The 18,940-nt window shown below is 38.5% G+C and overlaps 3 protein-coding genes, 1 long non-coding RNA gene and 2 other non-coding genes across 9 annotated transcripts in view; 3 read left to right on the top strand and 3 right to left on the bottom strand.

Moving 5' to 3' along the window:
- The first annotated feature begins 1 nt into the window (after position 1).
- Positions 2–4,443, top strand: gpalpp1 (GPALPP motifs containing 1). Its single transcript, XM_058629590.1, has 7 exons — positions 2–224; positions 347–458; positions 1,445–1,543; positions 2,278–2,539; positions 2,680–2,844; positions 2,953–3,054; positions 3,616–4,443. Exons 1-7 carry the CDS (start codon positions 137–139, stop codon positions 3,832–3,834), a joined length of 1,047 nt encoding a protein of 348 aa, XP_058485573.1. The 5' UTR covers positions 2–136; the 3' UTR covers positions 3,835–4,443.
- A 292-nt stretch (positions 4,444–4,735) lies between these two features.
- On the top strand, positions 4,736–11,453 carry LOC131460072 (general transcription factor IIF subunit 2-like). Of its 2 annotated transcripts, XM_058630346.1 has the most exons (9): positions 4,736–4,870; positions 5,941–6,014; positions 6,137–6,161; positions 6,637–6,775; positions 8,415–8,474; positions 9,105–9,186; positions 9,788–9,887; positions 10,858–11,001; positions 11,168–11,453. In XM_058630346.1, the coding sequence occupies exons 1-9, from the start codon at positions 4,805–4,807 to the stop codon at positions 11,288–11,290; spliced, it is 813 nt and encodes a 270-aa protein (XP_058486329.1). In that variant the 5' UTR covers positions 4,736–4,804; the 3' UTR covers positions 11,291–11,453. The 2 variants fall into 2 exon arrangements, with proteins under 2 accessions (XP_058486329.1, XP_058486330.1); XM_058630347.1 differs by lacking the exon at positions 8,415–8,474.
- Positions 11,454–12,512: 1,059 nt separating this feature from the next.
- LOC131459747 (uncharacterized) lies at positions 12,513–14,555 on the bottom strand. Its single transcript, XR_009240268.1, has 4 exons — positions 14,419–14,555; positions 13,372–13,508; positions 13,023–13,100; positions 12,513–12,638 (listed from the first exon to the last, which is right to left on the bottom strand). It is a non-coding gene; the product is annotated as an uncharacterized LOC131459747 (long non-coding RNA).
- Positions 12,860–12,992, bottom strand: LOC131460156 (small nucleolar RNA SNORA31). Its single transcript, XR_009240340.1, has one exon. It is a non-coding gene; the product is annotated as a small nucleolar RNA SNORA31 (small nucleolar RNA).
- LOC131460157 (small nucleolar RNA SNORA31) lies at positions 13,184–13,320 on the bottom strand. The gene has a single exon (XR_009240341.1). It is a non-coding gene; the product is annotated as a small nucleolar RNA SNORA31 (small nucleolar RNA).
- Positions 14,556–16,555: 2,000 nt separating the features above from the next.
- The window catches only part of LOC131459273 (protein TANC1-like), a 63,724-nt gene continuing 61,339 nt past the window's right edge, over positions 16,556–18,940 (top strand). For all 3 annotated transcript variants that reach the window (XM_058628863.1, XM_058628860.1, XM_058628859.1), the window contains exons 1-2: positions 16,556–16,639; positions 16,846–16,952. In XM_058628863.1, coding sequence (XP_058484846.1) covers positions 16,877–16,952 — 76 coding nt within the window. In that variant the 5' untranslated portion in view covers positions 16,556–16,639; positions 16,846–16,876. The remainder of the gene's footprint in view (positions 16,640–16,845; positions 16,953–18,940) is intronic.

Below are 18,940 nucleotides of genomic sequence, written 5' to 3'. Positions count from 1 at the left end.
AATCTACTAAACAGTAAACAGGAAAAGAAGAAGCGGCGCGGTATAGTACGTCTGAGTTCTGTGTGTTTTTTTCTTTCTAACGTGATTATAATTAATGAATCGACGTAACTTAGTAAAAACATAGTTATTGTGAATTATGTCGTCTGATGAACAAATTGGCCCAGCGCTGCCTCCGATGTTCAGGAACGAAGAAAGCGACGAAGACTCTGATGATGAAAATGGGTGTAAGTGTGAGAGAAGCTCAACCCATGTTTGTGTAACTGCAATGTTGCCTGAGTTCTGTGTATTATCGTTGTATCATGTCGCTTTTTTTTGCTAATAGTTGGTTGTTTTCTCCTCGCTGTAGTCGCTGGCCCCGCTCTGCCTCCTGGTTACAAACGGGGAGAGGCGTCGAGCTCGTCGGATGAGAGTGAGCAGGAGGTGTCGGTGAAAAGAGCCAAGACAAGTCACAACAAAGAGTGAGCAGGTTCAACACGAGTGTTCCCCAAACTATTCATGGGGGTACCCACATTTTAGTGATGACCATTTCTTTCACCCCTACACTTACACCTCTCACATGTCACCATATTAGATACAGTAGGCATTGCTTGTTAATACACATATTTAATGCAAGTCAATGCATTAAGGCATGTACTGTAGACATGGTCAAGACGACCTGCTAAAGATGAAACTGAGGATCAAAATTAGGTGATTTTGAGTATGAAGGATGTTGGTGCCTGGTATGAATATTTAAAGTGCAGTTGTCTTCATTCTCTGGGGCTGAGCGGGAGAAAGTGACTGTCCTGACCACTGTTAGGGTATCCATATCAATTTCTAGATTTCTAAAACAGATTTGGCATTTGGTCATGACATCATTTACAGAGTCAAAGTCAGCGATGACCAGATCGAGGATATGATCTTTAGTATGTGTTGGGTCGGAGATTAAAGCAGTCATGGTATGCAGAAATGTCTGCTTTTGTTGTTTTTTTTCCCACTTGTCAAAGACGACGACTTCTCCTCCTTCAAAAATCAAAGAGGAGTCTATACAATAGTGTATTACTTACTTCATGTGTGGCCAACATTGTTGTTGATATGGCAGTGCACAGAGGGGGAGGTGACTAAGGGGGTTGTGACTGATTGTATAGCGTTCAGATCTGGAGCTATCCAATTGATATCTGATCATAGAAAACACATTTTAATGCCAGGTGTAAAGGCATAGTTGACAAAAGTGCTGTGCATTAAGAAACAGTGAATGCCAAAGGAAGTGATGAGCCCTGTGTAATGTGTAGCAGGAAAAACCATTCCACAATTTGGGAGCTGCAACCACGAAGGCCCAATCCCCCTTCAGATTCAACCTTGTTTTTCTTATAAACCATTTGTATGAGTGAGCTTTTCCAGAAAATTGTACAGATGACTTAAACCCCCAATATCTTTGGTTGTTTATTTGTTTTTGGTTTTTTAACAGGGAGGAGAAATCAAAGATACCAGACGATGATGATGATGACGGTTTCTTTGGACCAGCTCTTCCACCGGGATTTAAGAAACAACAGAGTTCACCAGAAAGGTGAGCAAATTGACTTTATAGTTTTATTTTCTGCTCCTACTCCAGTCAATGATGGCAAGTGACATTAGTGTGGCTCGGGCCACATTTGTCTGTTTGAACTCGACTGATAGTGAGAGGATAGGACCAAACCTGACAAGTGCCCTGACCTAAACCCAACACACGTTGGTGTAGCCTTTTTATGGTTATGACAAATGAAAAAAATAATCAGTTCTTCTTTATGAACTCTTGTTAAACTGCAACCATAATCCAGCCATGGTGGTTTATTTTGATCTCTTATTTTTACATGCTATACATCTATTTGTTGAATGCACCAATGGTATTTTTTGCATTTGTACATTTATGTAAAAATATTTTTTAAATATCAGTCTTTTTATTGCACAAGCATATACCACAGCAATTACATGCATTTTGTTTTGAGGCTTGCAACAAAGTTGTACGATAAAAGATTAAAATAATAGCTAATGCAAGTAAAATGAACTATAAAGTAATAGGAAATGGCTTCATAGAAGTAGAGCAGAATACTAAAGATGCTCCAACTTTATTTTCAATAAAGCCATTTGATTTAATCCTGTTTTACTCTCTGTTTCACAAAAAGGTCTTGAAATATCCATGTCAATCGGTTACTGAACCTGACCTGAACCTAATAGTAGTTTCTGGATTTCTGTCAGGTTTCCATGTTCTAATGTGAATAAAAAGTTAATTATGGAAGCTGTAACTTTACAGTGTCCCCTCAGGCCGCCCGTGCTGGGACCAGCTTTACCACCTGGGTTTCGCAGAGCATCACATGATGACGATGATAATAGTGATGGAGAGGATGGAGAGAGTTTCCCGGGGCCTGCTCTGCCCCCAGGTTACCAGGCTCAGCCCTCCAGCAGCGAGGGAGAGGAGGAGGATGTGTTTGGACCAATGCCAGCCAAAGGGCCTATCATTGACTCTGTGGCTCAGGACTTTGAGCGTCGAGCAAAGAAGATGAAAAACAAGCTCACGGGAGTAGATGTGAGTCCCCAGTAATTTTTGTATGAGCATTTAAGCCTTGAATTAGCACAAATATCTGGAGTAACACACAGTTTCTTGTTTTTTTTTCCTGTTTTTTTGCTGTCTCAATGTGTATCTGTGTGTATTTCCCGTGTAAACAGGAAACTCCCGAGGTGGTGACCAGAGAAACGTGGATGACAGAGCTCCCACCAGAACTGCAGCACATCGGCTTAGGGGCCCGAACTTTCAAGAAGAAATCTGGCCCAGAGAACAAAGATCGCTCGATTTGGACAGATACACCAGCGGACAGGGAGCGCAAGGTCCAGGTAGTTAATGGAAAACAACTTCTACTAAATGTTTGGTAGTTCTTATTAAACCTCTTGTAGCCTCTACATTACTTCCCTGTATTTCATTTTTCTCTTATTGACCGATAGGAACGCCTCGAGGCAAAGAAGAAGGGGGAGAAGGAGAAAGAGAGTGTCCCACAAATTCCACACAAGGATTTGGAAATGGCAGATAAGGTGTCTCAGTATAATGTAAGTTCTATTACACAGTCATTCCTTCTTGTGGGATATCTGCATGAAATGTAAATATCAGATGTACATTTTTTAAGACCCTATTCAGACCGTGTATCAAGTGATCCGATCATGTGTAGATTGCACTTGGTACAGGTCTGAATGCTCCCGATCCATGGCAATATTCCTGAGCATGCTTTTAATGCAATCTGTCCTCAGGATGGATAAGAGACTGCCTCCTTACCTGACATCCTCTGACCCATTGTTTTTTTGTTTTGGTTTTTCACACTAAATAGCGACCATACATCGATTTATTTGAAGCCGCCACCACAATATTAAAAGTAATATTTAGGATTGTTCAAACAGTCATGATGTCAGTGCATATCTGTGGGAAGTGTGAAGTGAAATCCCATCTAAGACACATGCAGGATGCATTGTAATGCCAGGTGTTAACAGTCGTACTTTACACTGTCCTCATGTGATTTGATCACTGCGGACAGACGTTAATACTCGGGCTGAAAAAGGCCCAAGTGTTCTATAAAACTCCGGACTAAAATGTCTCTGCCTTCTCTCTATTATCAGGACTCCAAACGTGCTGAGTCCCTGATGAGTTTGCACTCTAAGAAGATGAAAGAGAAGGAAAAGGAGAAGGCCGACGAGCCAGTGGAGAGGAGGCCATTCGATCGGGACGAAGACCTGCAGGTGAACCGCTTCGACGAGGCACAGAAGCAGCGGCTGCTGAAGAAATCTCAGGAACTGAACACGCGTTTCTCCCACAGCAAAGACCGAATGTTCCTGTAGCCAATTATGTGAATATAATGTGCTCAAATTTTCAAACCTCCAGTGACAGCCCAGCAGGTGACATTTCCATGCAGGTATTTTTGTTACAAAATGGACTGCTCTGCAGAAAGTGATGTTGTTTCACACCAAATTCTATTTTGTGTTGGTCAATGATGTAAGCTAAACTTTCACGTTTTTGAACTGGCTCAGGTTGTAATAAAGCAGGAGCTGATGAAGCTTGCATTTCTTTCTCCAGGATACACAGTTATGTGAAAGTAAATGCTGAAGAAATGTGTTTTTATTCTGTAGATTGTCAGTTTTTTCTTCAGGTGTTCACATATGTGAGACATTTTGACCAACCTTTACAAATTCAAACATGGAGTCATTTAGTCATATATTGTTAAGTGTTTGTAAATAATGAGTGAAAACTTAGGGGACATTTTTATCCTAACTTTTTTTGGTCATCCAAGCATTAAAAACTCATTGCCTCAAGCTCTTCTGAACACGCTTGAAACTGATTGATTGATTTGAATTGCCTGTTAAACATTTTATACAGATTGCTATTAAATAGAAATCTGTATAAAATGCCTGCAATCTGCATTCAATCCAATAAACTGATTTTGTTGTTTATTTTGTGTTTTTCATGCCTTTTGTGGTGTTTTCTTCAGGATATCTGCATGTTTTTGTCATTGTCAAAGTCCAAAAGATTACTGAATTGAGTTCCCTTAAAATGGTGAAAGAGTTATTAAAGTTAAGAAGTACGAAAAAAACCTGTAATAGTTTATATATTACTGAAAAGAAATATTACTTATTAAAATTACTTATGTTTGTTTGGTCCACCCAGCCAGAACAAAAGAGTTTAGAATTCTGAGAGTAAAGTCAGAATTCTAAACGCTAAGCCTGATTTGGGCCTCATGCGACACCATACTTGTATAGTATGCTTGCGTCTGGCGGCACTGTTGATCAGCTTAGTGTAGCATCGTTTTAAAACATGTCGGAAAAGGGGGAAGTAGATTTAACTGGTGCCAAACAGAATACCGGTGTGTGGCTTGTAAAGGTGAGTGTAAAAAAAAAATATATATATCCTCTCAATGACGCCACTTCAGTAGGATAAATATAGAGTCTCTCCGCAGTTTAATGGCAGCTAAGGCTGTAGCTTAGCATGTCCTGCTACGAGCGTTGTAGCTGTTAGCTAGCTATCTCACATTGGTAACAACCACTCAATAACTTGGTGCATTGACCTACGGAGCATAATTACAGATAACTCATAACACCGTCAAGTCATAAGTTGCCATAATGGTGGAAAATGTGGCTTTTTGTGTTAAAAGTGCACAGCCGTTTAATAGTTAAATGAGGGTCTAAAACTGAGTTGGACAATGCATTTAAATGAATGACAATGAAATCCGGAATAATAAGATGTGAACAGAGACCAGAATTGGCGAATGATCCGATTACATTACATTGTTTGTTACATTATTCCTGAGCTGGGTTTGACACTGAATTTCAACATTTGATCTGATATGGTCGTAAACCATATAGTGAACCGTTATAGGAGCTGCTGATTAGTCAACAACATCATCGTGTGGTCAACAGGCATGAGACAATATGAGAATTTACTTTCACCATTTTCCTGACCAAAATATTTACGAGTCACGCTGTAATTGTAAAAAAAAATGACTTAAACGTTTCTGTCAGTATTGTACATTCATTTGGATTGTGTCTTTACACATCTGTACACTCAGATGAATGTCCTTAGGTTTTGGAATAAATGGAAAAAAGCAGCCTCAGCATATGGCATTTTAAAATGTATGCTTGACTGTATTCTTAAGTCTCTCTTTTTAAATGTAACGTTTTTCCCTATTCACTATTATTCCAATCATCGACATTTAATTTATTGAGAGGTCTTTTCTAATTGTGTAATATAATCCCATCAATATAATAGTATAGTGTCCCATCCCTTATAACCAGACAAAAATGTAAAAAAACCAACATATTTTTCAGACATATTTTAAGTTTTCCTTTCTAAAAACGGAAGTTAATTAAACACATTTGCAAAGTTAGCATAATTTTTCTTTTGTGGAAAGTGTGAAAGTTGACCTCACTAAAATGTATCCATCCTTCATTCAGGTACCCAAATACCTTTCTCAGCAATGGGCAAAAGCAACAGGCAGAGGCGAGGTTGGGAAACTCCGGATCTGCAAGTATGTAAAGTAGCACAACTTGGTGTGCTCCGTTTTGTGTGAGCAGACTTATACTGTGGTGAAGGCGGTGTTTTTTGTTCTAATGTGACTAATTACTTTATCAAAATGTTCTCATCTCCTAGGAAAGGAAACCAGGGAAAAGCAGAGGTGAGTGAATTTTGAAATTATTGTTCATGTTGATGACAAATTGATGACGTTGCTGTATAAAAAGTTTTTGTTTTGTTTTTTTGATATTTCTACTTACCCATAATTTTCCACTTCGGCCCAGGATGGGTGTATGTCCATTTTTCTCTGATTTATTTATAGGTGTAGTACATACTCCGCACATTACCCATCATTATGATGTAATATAGGTAGGTATCCCAACAAAAATCAGTGATTGGGAAGCAGGAATTAATTCATAAAGGCCAAATTAGGGCTGGGTAATATGGGAAAAAATCTCATCATGTTATACATGGCTTTTTAATGATAAATGAAGGATATCTGTTTGTGTTAGAAATGTGTGTTGTATCAGGAATTTAACCATAATACAGCTGACTGCATGTGGTCCTGCTCTGTCAAACTACTGTACTGGACACAGGAGTAGGGCTGGATAGATTAAATGATAATGTTTTCTCTTCAGGTGAGCTTCACTTTGAATGAAGAGCTGACTGTGATTGAAGGTAAAGATGCCAAGACGGTGTCTGCGCCTCGTGATCACCCGTTCACCATGCAGACAGTGGGAGGTCAGACGTTGGCAGTCTTCACAGAGAATTCATCAGGTGAGTTTTTCTTTTAGTTTTTTGGTCCAGCAAGACAAGGCCAAATGTCTGCTTCGCTTTATTTGCTTTCTGTGTCGTAAAACACCTGTTTGTCCTAAAGCCCAGAAAGGTAAGCTCTGTGTGGTCAGATGGCAAAGGTGACCATCCCACCACTCTTTGTACTGCTTGCTGTCCTCATGCTGAGTTCTTGCCTGCTTTGCTTGTCTCCTGTTTTGCGTACTCTCACATTTTTCCTGTAGTGTGTCCTTAGTCCTAACAGTGTACAAATATGAAATGTACTGTATGCAGTGGAAAAGTGAACACTCAGTGGAAAATGGAAGCCAGCTGCTCTGTTGGAAATTGGTCTTAATCCAGTCTGATCTGTGTTTCTGTCTCTGTATGTCTTTGGGAATTTTAGTTTGTGTTTGATTGCCTGTCAGTCATTTTTTTGTGGTCTTAATGTTTTGGTCTGTTGCAAAGCACCTCAGCAGCTCTTTGGTGTATGATTGGGCACAGTGGGTCCATTTGGAATTGATTTAACATAGACTAGAGCAATAACAACACAAATCATTCCTCGGTTTGGGGGTTGACTTAATTTGTGCATGGATTTCTTTGGTTTGAATTTCACCAGCCTTGTCTGCCCTCTTTGTTGCTTTGGGTGTTGGTGAGCTTGTGCTACTGTGCTTACTTTAGGACACAGTTGTGTGTATGTGAAGGGCTGCACAGTTGTTGTTTTTTTCTCCATGCCAGTAATGTAGCTGCTAAACATATCATTGAGGTAAAGTGGTCAAGATCTTTTGGCCTTATTGATCTTCTTCCCCTCCTTTTGGCTTTTCCCTTTAGGGGTCTCCACAGCAGATCATCTGCCTCCATCTTGTCCTATCCCTTGTGTCCTCTTCTGTTATACCAACTGTCCTCACGTCCTCCTTCACAACATCCATGAACATTCTTTGCAGTCTTCCCCTTTTCCCGTGCACTTGACCATGCCTCTCTTGCTTTATCTCCCAACCGTTCAACCTGAGCTGCTCCACACGTCTTCTAATCGTTTTATAGTTTTTTTTTTCTTGTTCTTGTTCTTTTAAAAAGAACTGGGTTTTGGGAAACAAACACAATCTAGCAATCCACCACCATGTTCAATGTTTTGACTGTATGTCATCGACGACACTCGTTCTGATTGGTTCGCAGTGAATTCATCAGAAAAGGAAGCTTGGGAAAATCCACCTCGATCTAAAAAAAAATAAAAGTCTCACTTTTGCACGGCGAAATTATGCAGCCAGTGTGAAATACTGCACTTGCATGTTTTGAAAAAATCTTTCAAACGTGTGAATAAATTCGGACGGAAAAAACACGTCCGGTGTGCAAAGGCCTTAAACTCTACACTGCAGACATTTCTTCAATTTGTAAATGTTTTTGTTTCTAAAAACAGTTTTGTGCAGCCCTGTCATGGATGTGTATTTGTGGTGGTTGAAAGGGGGATGCTTGCTTTGCTCATGCACATGCGTGTGCTCTTGTCAGAGATTACAAGCCAGGCTCTGTGTGATTAAACGTTTTTCGTGTGCGACTAAACCCCTCGGTGTGGTTCTTCACTGTCCGATCCCCCCTCCGCCTCCCATCCCCCCCTGTATTTTCATGTTTACCATCCCTCCCTCCCTTCCTGTAGGCCAGTCAGAAGAGAGATCTGACGGCAGCAGCTCAGTTTCGGGGGCGGGGTCAGGTCCAGGTGAGTCCTTCTTGTCGCCTGCAAGTGGCAAAGTAGCACCACTGGGAATCAGACTCGCAGTGTCTGTAACTTTTAACTAAATGGTGTTTGAGTTATTCCACATACATTCGTTTGGAAGATGCATTCATTGTCTGACACCAAAACTCCAGACACACTTTTGCCTTGTGTTCTCTTCTTTTTATAGGTATATTTGTACAATTAATTAATATTAAACACCGGGACCTTATTTAGTTTTTGCACCACTGAGACGTGAGAATGGAAATATGGTCTGACTGGAATGAAAATGATTATGTACAGTGTTACCTGATGGGGAAATGGGGCCTTGCTGTAACTGATGGTTCAGTTATGACATTGTGTTGGCAAATAAATGTCCAATTTATGACTTGGTGTTAATACAGTCTGATAAAGTTCTGTTTCAGAAATTGCTTTGACATATTTAGTGGTACCTCTAGGAGTGAACCTGGTCTGAGCTAAGTTTCTGAATAAATTGTTCACTAACCGTGTCTGCTTTCACGTCTCTGACTCCGACACACATGCATCCACCCACATCATTCGCCCTCTCTTATGAAGCAAACATGCCTTCAAATGTGCTTAAAATGTTAATAGAGGTTTGAATTCAACTCTTTTCAGATAAAGTAGCCTTGGAAGGAGTGGTGGTGCAGAGAGCAGAGTGTAGACCTGCTGTTAGTGAAAGCTACATGAGGCTGAAGAGGTGAGCATTCATTCTAAATTGACATTGCCATGTACAGTTTGTGCCTGCAAAATATATCGCGCATTGGAAGATTACTAAATCAAACATCAACAAATTTTATAATTGGTTTGAATGTTTTTTTTTTTCTTTTGTAAAAGTGAATATTTTATTTGCTTCATATTAACAAGGAAGTCATTAACAATGAATGATTTTGGTTTACAGACAAAACGACATTTGAGAACATTTTTCAACATTTGTTATTGGTTTAGTTGAGAGACCCTTAGTAGCAGGAATTACGTACTGTGTATTTAATCCTTTTATAATTTAAATCGAGATTTGAAGGATATCATTTGTTTTAATTCATAATTCAAACCTTAAAGATGAAATGTTAAATAGGATTAATTGCTGAAATATTTTCTTGTGTTGAGTTACATCATATAGGTGTAGATTGCTTTTTCTACACTGTTAACACCTTTTTTTTCTACTTTTATTTGTTTTTTTCTTCTCAGTTTGCTTTTATTTGCTCTTGTGTGACATTGAATTCTTGCTTTTATTCATTATTTTTGCTTTTATTTAAGTTAACTTTCTGTCAAACTAAAATCATTTCTTTTTGCCGTTTCAGGTTACAAATAGAAGAGTCCAGTAAGCCAGTCAGGTTGTCCCTGCAACTGGACAGAGCTGTCACCAGCAACTACAAACCTGTGGCCAACCACACTTACAATGTAAGGAGCACGTACTACACAGGATTGTCTTGTTTTATTCATCTACACGTGTCGTATACAAATGTTAACTAACTGTCTTTGATGCACCTGGAAAAGTTCAGTATTCTCCATTCATGTGTGGAAATATTGTTTCTCCTCATGCCTGGATCACACTGGATGTGTGGAGTGTATGTCACTGCTGTGTCTCACTCTATGTGTGTTCACTCGCACAGAAAACCTCACATGCTTTTTGTTTATTTAGATGGACAGACACACAGAGAGAGAGAATCTGCCCTTCACTTGATATAATTATTACAAAAAGAAAAGAAGCTATTTTAATGTTTTTAATGTATTCAGATTCAGCCTATAACTGCAAATCATATGTACATTGTTATTACTGATAAGCATATTGTTTGCTGTGTATCAATTACCCATATTAATCATATCATTTTTCGTACCAACAGACTATTAAACAGCTTCTGAACTCAAAACAGTTCACAAACATAGCAGTCTAATAGGTTTAGGTTTAGGTGCAGTTCCATTCCTGTGCAGTGGGTGTCACTCTGCCCAATTATTTTTTTAATTTTTTTTTTTAAAGTAGATTATTAGCATTACTTTCAATTATTTCTAATTGTGTGTCTGTGTGGGACTGTTTTTTCCCACTATCTCACTTCACACCTGCACCTTAAGTACTTTGCACAAACTGCACACTTGTTGATTTGTTTACTCAAATTACACAAGTGGTCAACAACTGGCAGTATGTGGGCCAAAACTGGCTTGCTAGCATTAATATATGACCTGGTAGATGAATTTAAAAATCAGATTTTTTACTTAATTTTATGGTATCTAACTAAATGTAAATTTTACTGGGGGGGAGATAGTTTCCAAAAGTGTTATGTCGAAATGAATTGACATGTAACTTGTTACAAATCTGCTATAATGTGTGCACTTACATGTGATAACATTCTGTTTTGTTTTATTTTTCCAACAGCTGGAGTACGATAGGAAAAAGAAGGAGGAGGGCAAGAGAGCCCGAGCTGACAAACAGCAGGTGTTGGACATGTTGTTTTCTGCTTTTGAGAAGCACCAGTACTACAACATCAAAGACCTTGTGGATATCACCAAACAGCCTGTGGTAAGATAAGGGGGGATCCCTCGTAGTACTGACTGGTTTCAAACAAGGAGTTTATTTCTGAACTGAAAATACATCGTTGGTGTAGCCTTTTCTCATGAGAGCTGATACTTATGTGCAGTACATACAAGTATTATGACTCACTTTTTTGTCTCTTTTCTTCCCCCAGTCTTACTTGAAGGAAATCTTGCGGGATATCGGCATCTACAACATGAAGGGAACACACAAGAACACCTGGGAGCTCAAACCAGAGTACAGACATTACCAAGGCGATGAAAAGACTGATGAATAGTCGTGTCTCTTCAGAGGTTGACGCACCACTTCCTCCACTGATGGGGTTCTCTCCTCCAGATCAGTCTTCGGCGCTCATGACTTATTTCCTTACATCATGTCTCATGACATTAAGCTGAGGCTGAGTTCTACAAGGAGAGGTTGTTAGGTTGTAATATTTGTAGGAGACACACTCAAGTGTGCACCATCTCCTCCTGATGGGGTTTCACGGCCCCTGCTGTTTGAGTCGGTCATTTTTTATGTTAAGGGCGTAGGATGTAGAATCACTTGAAAGATGCATTATGGACACTGGTTCTTAGCACTGAATTTTTTTAAATGTTTTGAAATAAATATCAGGTAAGGGGTTTTAAAATGACTTGGGAAGATAAATTCAGCCACAATTTGTATTTTTGAATATTATTAAAATGCTTCATTGCTAGAATCTTAAAAATGCATTTCCAGGTGTCAAATTTTCACTGTTTGAATTTTGAGGTGTTTTCCATTTGAATGACTGATGTGTGCAATAAATGTTTAAAAGAAAATAAACATTTTTTGTGCAAATATTAAGGGAAAAAATACTGCGAGTAATAGATTGCAGGGTTCACAACACAGCCTTAGCCTGACCTTAAATGCATCACCTTTTCCTGTGTATTTATGTGATAATGTTAGCATTCCTTCATTTTGGCCAAATATCTTCCAAAACTCATTTTTTAAAAGTCAGATGTTTTAAAGTAAACTTATTCTACCAAAACGGTCAACAATTGAGTCTAAATGAGTGAAATGCACCATTTTAAACCACAAAACAGTTATCTTTCACCCTGATCTCTGAACAAAATATTCTGTGGCTGTCACTCATGTTAGGTCGAGGGCCTTAAGCCAAAAATGCCATTTTTATTATTTTTTTTAATCAATGTTCATATTCAATTAATGGTTATGGCAGAAATGAAAGTTTGAATTCAACTGTATTTGTACTTCTAAGCACATTAAGACAGCAAAAGCATGACAGATCCCACATTTGACAGTCAGTCAGCTAATGACCAGCTTCATAGCTCAGGATCATTTTAGATAAGACAGTGCAGGCCACAGTATTGTCTGCAATGAAAGCATAACCCAGCTGCAGATCAGATGCAACTGCCATATTTGGAACTCTAAAACTACTCTTCACACTACCATGCAAGGTTTAAGATAATTCAACCAATTTAAAACTTAAAAAGAAAATGCGTCAGAGATCCAGAAAGATTATATTTTATTTACAAACAAAATTGTATCAGTTTGACAGCACCAAAACAGAAAGTCCCATGTAAAATTGTCAGTGATCAACTTTGTCCCACTTGTCCAGGCTTCATCAGGTGCTGAGTATTTTTCATTTCCTACAAGAAAATTATAACCATTAAGATGCAACAAAGCACACATCATTTAGTAGAGCTCCACTTAATTAAATGGCAAGATGCAACTATCAAAGACAATAAACTATTTTATGTACCAACTGTCCATACATACATTCTTGAATGCTTGAGGATAAGGTTAAAATAATATAATCCACAAAAAATATTTCAAATGTTGAACTGCTTTAGTCACGTGTGACAAGACGACATGTATTCCTCAATTCAATCTGTGATGCTATACAACGTAGCAGTCAGAAAGCGCGAGGAAATTTCAGTGTAGCATCACTATGCAAACACAGAGGCAAGTGAAGTTTGCCTCAGGTCTATCAGTGGATGCAAAAGCTCGATCACAACATTATTTCTACTCACCTGTGTATTTCTTTCTACTTCCGAGATGCTTAAAAGGTGCACGTTCCACATGCAGCAACCGTTTCACCTCAGCGTTGTCTGCAGAGCAGAGAAAACATTACATTAAGACTCTTCACATGTTAGTGTCTACTGAGCTGCAAGGTTATTTGAACGTTTTATTGATTTATCCTCCCCTATTCAATCCGAGACGCCATGGAACAAAGACGAGCAGAAAGCGCGGGGACATTTGTTATTGCATCTGAAATAATAAAACCCAGAATACACTCACACCAGAGTGTCCAGGCTGTCAAAGATGCATCTTGTACTCATAATATAAAAGATAACATAACCACACATCATCTTTACATACATTATCAAACAGAAGTGATGAAGATGGTAGATCCCCTTCCTCTCTGGTGTTGAAAGACATTCTGCCAAAATTCAGACACCATCATCATCCACCTCCTCCAGGTTGCTTCATGTGCCCAAAGGCTGGAGTGTGATCTGCTAGAAAAACAAAGTGCAGGTGTCACAATTACTTTCTGTACATCCATATTCAGAAAATAGGGTTACCCTAACCCTAGTAGCAGTCACCATCATCAAATTGATGTACTGCAAACAACTCGCCAGTTAGTGGTCATTGTGTTTGACAAGATGTATTTAGGTGGAATTAATCTTACAAAACTTGAGTTACAAATAACTGGACATTACTGAGAAATAAATACAGATAAATCAAATCAAGGTGTTTCCATATGTTTAAGATTATTTAACAGCATTACATTTTCTATCTATGTGTACAAATCACAGGTGTACATAATCAAAATGACGGTGGCCGAGTTCCATTTTGCTTCAGGGTGCATGCTAGTTCACCACATGCTAGTTCTCATATGAACTGAACAGAGCCATAGGTAATGTGACCAGTCACAATTGTGTTTTTCTCTGTTAAAACATTTCAAAATGGCTGCTGTGCAACAAGCCATTACTTTATTACATTGTATTGTATATTATACTATGCTAGTTGTGTTCTTACATTACGTATAATTAACTTTTGATGACACACTACCACACCGAAAATCTGTACATGTGTAGCACTACGGCGTCGTATTGCCCGGACCAATGTGGCGGCGAGGTGACGTATATCGCTGGACTGAAGCAGCCCATGCGGCATGCTACTCATTGTAGGCTAACGGTAACATGATAGAATAAGTTTATTGTCCCGAAAACCACTTACAAAGTGGTTTCCATATTACTAACTCAAAAATTAACGTTGCTGAGATGGCATGTCCGAGTTCGTTAAACAAAATGGCCCTCACCAATCGACACGTGTCCACAGACTGACGCTTGAAGAACGAACTCAAAAACCGCTTCGTTAACGGTACTTTTGTTTTCATCGACAATTAAGGCGTGATATACTTACAAGGGAACATGTCGAACGAGACAAGTGAACCTCGGACATCGTCTAACATGGTAAACGCAGCAGCAGTAGACGGTTTCTTCTCTCCTCTGGTGTGGTACAGTCAGCGAAAGAGACCGGTGGGACGCGAGCGACCAGAATAAATAGGGTACGTGTTTTGGCTCGCGTTCGCCCCCCTGAGGACAACAGGGAAACTGTAGTAGTCACTGTCGCCCCCTAGTGAGAGATATGATAGATGCCATCATCTTCCGCTTTATCCTCCACCAGAGGGTGCCAATCTCAGCTGACGATGTGATAGATGGAGATCGATAAATACTCTACAGCTCTTGACAGGTAAGTATAAAAAGATAGAAAAAAACAAAAAACAAACAAATAAATAGCAAAAAGTGGATACATACATACATATTGTGCCAGGAATGAACATGTGAATGAGTCATAATTTTCTATGCCCCAAAACTGTAACCATTCCAGTCTATTTAACCCCCTTGAAAAACCTGTACATTACAAATACAACCAATAAAATATAGGTTTTCACTTTACGTAGTGCTATATTTGTAGCACTACGGACTACAGGGTCGTCTTGCCCGGACCAATGTGGCGGCGCAGTCGACGTACATCTCTGGACTGAAGCAGCCCACGCGGGATGCTACTCATTGTAAGCTAACGTTAACGTGATAGAATGTGTTTCTTGTACCGAAAACCACTTACAACGTGGTTTCCATATTACTAACTCAAAAATGAACGTTGCTGAAATGGCATGTACATAGGATAAATAGGAAAAAGTGGATACATAAATAGATATTGTGCCAGGAATTAACATGTGAATGAGTCAGAATTTTCTATGCCCCAAAACTGTAACCATACCAGTCAATTTAAACCCCTTGAAAAACCTGTACATGACAAATACAACCAATAAAATATAGGTTTTCACTTTCCAAAAAGCAATTGCAATATATAGCCAATTTAGTTCTGTTAAAATATATGTAAGAGTCGATACAACTACTAAAAAGTGTTCCCTTAGAATTTTTTCACTGGGAAGCAGCAATTTCATCAATTGATGCTCCTATACCTTGTGTCTGAACAATTGTTTTTTTATATTATATTATATTATATAAAATTATATAATATTATATTATATTATATTATAATATAGGTCATTTAGTCCCCTTTACCTTATTGAAAAGCCAGTGCAACTAAATGTAGTTTTGAATGGATTTAAAGCATGGTGGTTATACTTGACAGATGATAGTCCACCCATTCCCCTTTATCTTGTCAAAAATACCTATAAAGCACCAATACAAGTAGTAAACTGCAGTTGTTCTCCTGCCAAAAAGCGATTGCAGCTCACTTTTGACTGGTTTTATGACTGGTTTTATTGCATGGTGGATATATTTGATGTATTATTGCCAAGTCATTCCCTTTTTCTTGTTGAAATACTCCCGGCTGGGCAATATATTGATATTAAACCGACATGAGACAAGATATGATCTTGGGTATTTGTCATATCGTGATTTGGTGATGATTTTTTCTGGTTTTAAAGGCTGTTGTTTGGTAATCATTGTATGTATTTTATTGTATAAATTAGCGAAATACACTGCATATTATAAATTCACTATTATATGTTGATTAAAAAAAATACATGGACTCAACAAAGTACATTTAAAGAAAGTCACTTAATAACACGTTTTTAAGCCCTTACAAGACCACATTTGATTAATGTCATGGTATATAGCGATTAAATGATATAGAAAAGAATATTGTCATGAAATGTTCCCATATCACCCAGCACTAGTTTTACCTTGAAAAAGTAGTTGCTTTTTCACTGCTGCAGGGACTGTGGTGTTTGCACCAATAATGGCAGCCCATGGGAATAATAGATATCTAAATATAGTTTTATAACATTTCCATTATTGGTGCCAACGCTAGAGTCCTTACATGCTATGTAAGATAAGGTTTTCAATCGTTTAATTGTATAAGGCTATATATATAAAAATATATAATATATATATGTATTATTATGGCTAATACCGGAGAGACCTACATCCAATTAAAAAACAGACTAAAAGACAGACACGCGTGTGCATGAAGCACATAACCGTGTCATCATCCTTCACTCACTCACTCACTCACTCACTCACTCTGTGACTCGACTGAGGAGGCACCGCATTTCACTGCTGTGGATTTATGTGAAGACATGCACTCATGTAAGACGACATGAGGACAGGTAATCTCAGTTTAATATTAATTAACATGTCATCATTTTTCACGTGTCAACACCCTCGAGTGCACTGGCGATTATGCAAATTGGGTCTCAGAAAACACCAATTAGGCAGAAAAAGAGAGTTTCTCAGACGGATGATTTAAAAACTAATAGTTGAGTTAATGTTGCCTGAAATCATCATGTGTGTTGATTAACATTTCTTTGCTCAGTCTTCCACAGACAGTAGCGACGGCAGCAGTGATGTTCCGAGCTGTGTTTGGGAACAAGAGAGAGGGAGGAGGGAAACATGGAGAAAAGAAGAGCAAGAAACATCCAGGTACGATTAAATCTGCTCAAAATATTTGTGCTTTATGTACTTTCCTTGCCTGACTTGCATTTGATCACTGATTTCAATCAGCGTACAGTATATGTGTCGTGCAAATATGCACATTGAGGTTTCTCTTTTATATTGTGCACGCTGCGTCTTGCATTATTTCATGGAAATATTCAGGTTCTCTTCTCCTGGGTGATAAAAGTAGAGCCATTCCAATTAGCCTAATTCATCAGTGTGTTCTGTCCTTCTTTCTGTGTCCCGCTGCTTGTATTTAAAGTGTGTCAGGCAGAGGTGGCTACAGCAAACATCCTGACCTACTAATAAAATTTAAAAAAGGTTTAATAACTGAGCTGTTTTTTTTATATAAGTGTGGTTTCATCTGTGGTGTCACTCATTCATGGCAGTTTCCACCTGCAATGAAGTTGGCATCTGGCACAGGATGAGCTCCACAACAGTACAGAGAACATCTCACAGTGCGCAGTGGAGATAGATGAACAGAAGTGGAGCTCAGTATTAGAGCAACCATGTTGCTCATTAATATTTCATAATGGTAAGAACCTAGAGGAAGATGGAGAACTGTGTCAGTCTCATTAAAATGACATAGTGTGTTTGCAGTGCATAGGAACGGCTCTGATCATTTACAGAGCAATATCACTTCTTCTAAATCTGAGCATTAAAGGCTTTCAGGCAATGATCCTCGGACACTTTTTTAAATTATGCAACAGTACATTAAGTGAATTTGTAATATTAGCTACTGCACCTGTCAGACCTCGTTTCCTAAAGAGCAAAAAGAGAAAAACTGAATTATGCCACAGAGAAAATGACTGCAGTATACTGTACTTTTTGGCTGTAAGTTCTCTTTGGTTGATCTCGCGTTATCATGCTTATTTGGAGACACTGGATCAGGCGTCATGTGTGTAATAATACAGGCCAGCAGGAACATATTGAAATTTTAAACTGAAGTGTCATTACAAGTGTACCCTCATTTTTGAAAGTGATCCAATTCCCCTAATTAGATGTTCTGGCTTCTGCCAACTTTTCCATTATCTCGTTCAGCAACATGCCTCCAAGACAGGACACGCTCTCTGTGTCACAGCCATATGTCAGACATATTTTTACATCCACATCTCTGTCATGGCTTCAATCTGCTCTGCCATCTTTATGTTGCTGTATGCTTCAACGCTTTTTTATATATATTTTTTCCAGTACAGATCACAATTTTTCACAATTATTTACGAGGAACATGTGAAGTGAGGTAACAAGGGCACATTAATTCATGTTTTTACTCAACATTTAATTATGTTATTTGGGTTAATTATGAATTCATACATTTTCAAATGTTTACTGTTCATGGGAGTATCCAGTAAGAATTACTTAACTGTAATTTTATTAACAATTGTTTATTAATGCTCCTCATGACCCTTATTCTTAAGTGGGTCATGTATCGCATAATAAAGGTAAATTTATTTGTATAGCACTATTCATACACAGGGCAACTCAAAGTGCTGTACATGGGCAAATAAATACGTTAAGAAAATCCCAGAATAAAACATTAAACATTAAAATGACATTAATCAAAATAAAAGCTATTGAAATCACATAAAAATCAACATGGTCGTTAAAATCACCAGAGATGAAAGTGTGATTTGTCAATTACAAAGTGCATTTAAAAGACAAGACTGAATTGATAACTAAGATGATCATTTAAGCATACAGAGTTTTTGTGGAACATGTTAAAAATAAGGGTAAAATATAAGTAATAATTATTTACCTTATTACAGCAGCAGCGGGGAACACTTATCTTCCCCCGTGGAGCAATAGGGGGTTGGATACCTTGCTCAGGGGAACCCCAGTTTGGTTACAAGCCCTTTCCTCTGTGCTGTGGTCCCTGCCCCTATAAAACTAAATTTTCTTACCTTAGCAGAGGATGGTTTCGATCCATCGACCTCTGGGTTATGGGCCCAGCACGCTTCCGCTGCGCCACTCTGCTT

This window comes from Solea solea, chromosome 5, assembly GCF_958295425.1.
Source record: "Solea solea chromosome 5, fSolSol10.1, whole genome shotgun sequence".
NCBI classification, from domain to species: domain Eukaryota; kingdom Metazoa; phylum Chordata; class Actinopteri; order Pleuronectiformes; family Soleidae; genus Solea; species Solea solea.
Note: the sequence above shows the minus strand (reverse complement) of the source record. Positions and strands in the feature narration are given on the sequence as shown.